Raw genomic sequence first — 3,399 nt, forward strand, 5'->3', positions numbered from 1 at the left:
GGTGTGTGGAGGGTGGGGCCGGCGAGTGGGGTCGAGCAGGGGGGTGGGGTGCTTGAATGGGAGGACGGGGTTGGGTCGGCAGCCGCAACAGCGACAGCCCCGCGGGGGCCTTCCCCATTCCACCCCCTGGTGCGAGTGGCCCCCACAGCGCACGCAACCCTATCCTCGCGCCCCTGCCGGGCCAACAGCGGGCGCGCCGCCAGGCCCGACTGGCCCCACACGCCCAGGGCGCATCCTTGCAATCCGGGTTGGCCCCCATCAGGACTCGAAACCTGCTGCGATGCACACGGGCCCTCTCTGCAGGGTCAAGCCCCCGCTCGTCTGCCCCGCAACCTGCTTCACCCCACCCAGGCGGAGCGGCTCACCGCAGCGCCACCCCCGCGTCGGGGCCGTCCTCTATGAGGACCTCGTAATCCTTGGAGATCTGCTTAGTCAGATCTGCCAGCAGCGGGTAGCTGATGCCGCCGAGGCCGCCCGCCTTGCGCGGGGTGTTGACCCACGCCAGGTGGCTGAAGTGGCTGTCGACGCTGGCGCCGATGACCTGGCGGCGGGCGTTTGGGGGTCGTTGCGGGGCAAGTGAGAACTTCCTAGGGCGATGCATAGGACCCAGCAGCGCGCCAACCCCCTTCCACGCTGTTGGCGAGCCGGCAGCTGCCTGTCTGCCCTCTTGCCATGTCTCCTGTCGCACAGTCTCCTGTCGCACAGTCCCTGACTCTTGCCTCGTCCGCACGCTCACCGCAAACACGCCCGCCCACCCGCGTGCGCTCAGAGGCCTGTCAATGCGCACAGTCTCTCCTTTGCAGAACTTTGCTCAGACACACCCCTCGACGCACATGTACGTTGCATGCGCATGCGAGCACTCATGCACGTACGCAGCCAAGCAAGAATGCACACACCACCTTGCACGGAGACAGTGTCACATAAAGTAAGTGACGACACTTTTCTTGCCCTCACCGTGGTGTTGATCTCCTCAAACTCCTTGATGCGGTCACTGAAAGCCACGATCTCTGTGGGGCTGCAAGGGTTGGGGGCGGCGGCGCGAACGACTGGGTACAACTTGCTACGTGGCCCGGAGTTGTTCAGGCTAGCAATGCTGTGTGCAGCGCCACCGCCGCAGACGCCCTCTCCCAGCTGGTGGGCCATGCGCCATGTTGGGCGGCTGGCAGGGTGCCACGGGCTGCAAGCCTGCTGCAGCATGGCAACCGCGCCCCGGCATGCAGTATTATGCCTGCTCCTAGGGCGCCTGAATTTCGGGTGTGCTGCCCAGGCTGCACAGGCCCCATGCATCCTGTCCTAGAGCCGCTGCGCTCACCAGACAAAAGTGAAGTCCTGGGGTCGCAATGAGGGTCGGCAGGAAACGCGGGTGAGGGTGACGACAGACGCGCATGGCCAGGTGCCCACGCTGAACAGCCGCCACACAACGGCACAACCGCCTGCCCCAGTGCGAGCGGCGGCTCCGCATGCACCATCGCATCGTCATCGCGGGTGTATAACCCCATTATAATACATGCATTGCCAGACAGCAATCACAGGTGTGTCAGCTCAGGATGGCTGCACAAGGTCAACTCCAGAGGCTTCTCATGATGAGGGTGCAGCGTGCAGGTGACCCCACCACCGCCATACACGGCACCCTGCTCACCAGCGGGTAGAAGAACAGGACGATGTACTTCTGCGGATTGGTTTGGTGAGATGTAAGGGCGAAAGCGAGCGTCAGGCAGGGAATTGGATGTGGGCAGTGCCAAGATCGTCACCTCACCATCCTGCGTTCTCACGCGGCTGTGGCCCCTGGGACTTACCCCCTTGTTCAAGTAGTCATCCAGGGAAATCTCAGCGATCTCGCCGCTCGGCAGCACCGCCTGGCCCTTGAAGGCTGGCGCCTTCTTTCCAATGCGAGCCATTGTGAAATGTGCTGGGTGTGAATGAGGTAAGTTTAGTTGAACGTTGCGTGCAATCCAGGCAATCGAATGTGGGATTTGTTGTGCGCGCCCCACCGTTTCGTAAGGAATGGCTGAAGCTGCCCGCCTCGAAAGATCACACATCAGCGGGTGACGATGATCAGTGCTCAGGCCGTGTCGTTTGCTGCGTACGGAAAGATTTTGGCACGATCCTGGTCGATGTCGCGGGTCACAGGGGGCTTCACATGGCTGAAGGGGGTGACAGCGGGCGCGCTGCCGGCCGCGTCCGCATGCGGGGGAGCTGTCGGCGCCGCTCGCGCCGCCTCCGCGTTCCCCCCCGCCAATGGAAGTCCCACTGCAGTCTTGTGTGCGTTGCATCAGGGCAGCACGGGCGCAGCAGCAGGCCGTACAGGTAGGGGCGAGCCCGACTGGATTGTTGCGCAGTGCCTCTGGCCCTTGCAGGTGGCGCCCATGCGGGTCTCGCCAAGGCCGATAGCAGCCGTGGGGATGCAGCCGCACGGCAGGGCCAGGGTCACCTCGGACAACCACATAAATACACACACTCACACAAAAATATGTGTGACACACGCCTCGTGACAGGCCTCTTCCAGGGCGGGGTGCGCGCCCTGTCCGGGCAGCCGTGGCAGGCGCCGCCCGATGGCGACGGTTCGCAGCCGCTGCGGGCGCCAACGCCGGAGGCTCAGCAGCAGGCCCAGCCGCAGCGGCAGCAGCCATTACCGCTCCCGCATCAGCAGCAGCAGCAGCAGCAGCAGCAGCAGCAGCAGCAGCAGCAGCAGCCATATTGGCAGCCTCAGCAGCAGCAGCACCAGCAGCAGCCGCAGCTGCAGCCGCCCCCGCCGTCAGAGCAGCGACAGCAGGAGCAGTCTTTGAACCAGCAGCAACCGCCGCCGCCGCAGCAGTATGCGTGGCAGCAGCAACCCTCCTATCAGCAGCCGCCACAGCCGCAGCAGCCGTGGCCGGTCGCCCCAGGCAGCGGGAGCGCCGGCCTGCAGCAGCCGGGCGCCTTGGTGCCCGAAGGGCGCGCCGCGCACGCCGCCCCCCTCGCAAACCCTGCCCAGCACGCCCCCGGCCGCCCCCTGGTGCCGTACGACTGGGAAATGCTCAACACTGTGACGCTCACCGGCGTCGTCGTGGCGTCACTAGTGACGGCCGCGCCGCCCCCCGCCGGCCGCGCGCCGCCGCCCGCCGGCGCCGGCGCTGGTGCCGGCACGGTCACGCGCCTCGTGCTGTCCACGTTCACCGACGCGGCCGCGCCGCCGCGCGCGCCGCGGGGCGCGGCCTTTGAAGTCGAGGCGCGCGGCGGCGACGCGGCGGACCTGCGGGCGGCACGGGTGGGGGACATATTGGTGGTCACCGGTCGCTTGGCACACAGGGCCAGCGGCCGCGGCGCGGCCGCGGCCGGGCTCAAGGTGCTGGTGGACGAGGTGTGGTGGGTCGACCCCGCGTCTGTCCCGCCCACCGCCGCCCCCGCGCCCTGGGACGG

At 66.7% G+C, this 3,399-nt stretch overlaps 2 protein-coding genes across 2 annotated transcripts; one reads left to right on the forward strand and one right to left on the reverse strand.

The window, feature by feature from the left end:
• Positions 1-361: 361 nt before the first annotated feature.
• Positions 362-1,898, reverse strand: MNEG_15364 (peroxiredoxin (alkyl hydroperoxidereductase subunit C); the record flags this gene model as incomplete). The annotated part of the gene is made up of 5 exons (XM_014036164.1): positions 362-541; positions 955-1,015; positions 1,313-1,329; positions 1,640-1,669; positions 1,797-1,898. The coding sequence occupies 5 exons, from the start codon at positions 1,896-1,898 to the stop codon at positions 362-364; spliced, it is 390 nt and encodes a 129-aa protein (XP_013891618.1).
• A 572-nt stretch (positions 1,899-2,470) lies between these two features.
• MNEG_15365 (hypothetical protein) lies at positions 2,471-3,345 on the forward strand (the record flags this gene model as incomplete). The annotated part of the gene is made up of 1 exon (XM_014036165.1): positions 2,471-3,345. A coding segment is annotated over one exon (875 nt), but the record flags the coding sequence as incomplete, so codon positions are not given.
• Between the last annotated feature and the right edge of the window lie 54 nt (positions 3,346-3,399).

This window comes from Monoraphidium neglectum (genome assembly GCF_000611645.1).
Source record: "Monoraphidium neglectum strain SAG 48.87 unplaced genomic scaffold scaffold05263, whole genome shotgun sequence".
Classification (NCBI taxonomy): Eukaryota; Viridiplantae; Chlorophyta; class Chlorophyceae; order Sphaeropleales; family Selenastraceae; genus Monoraphidium; species Monoraphidium neglectum.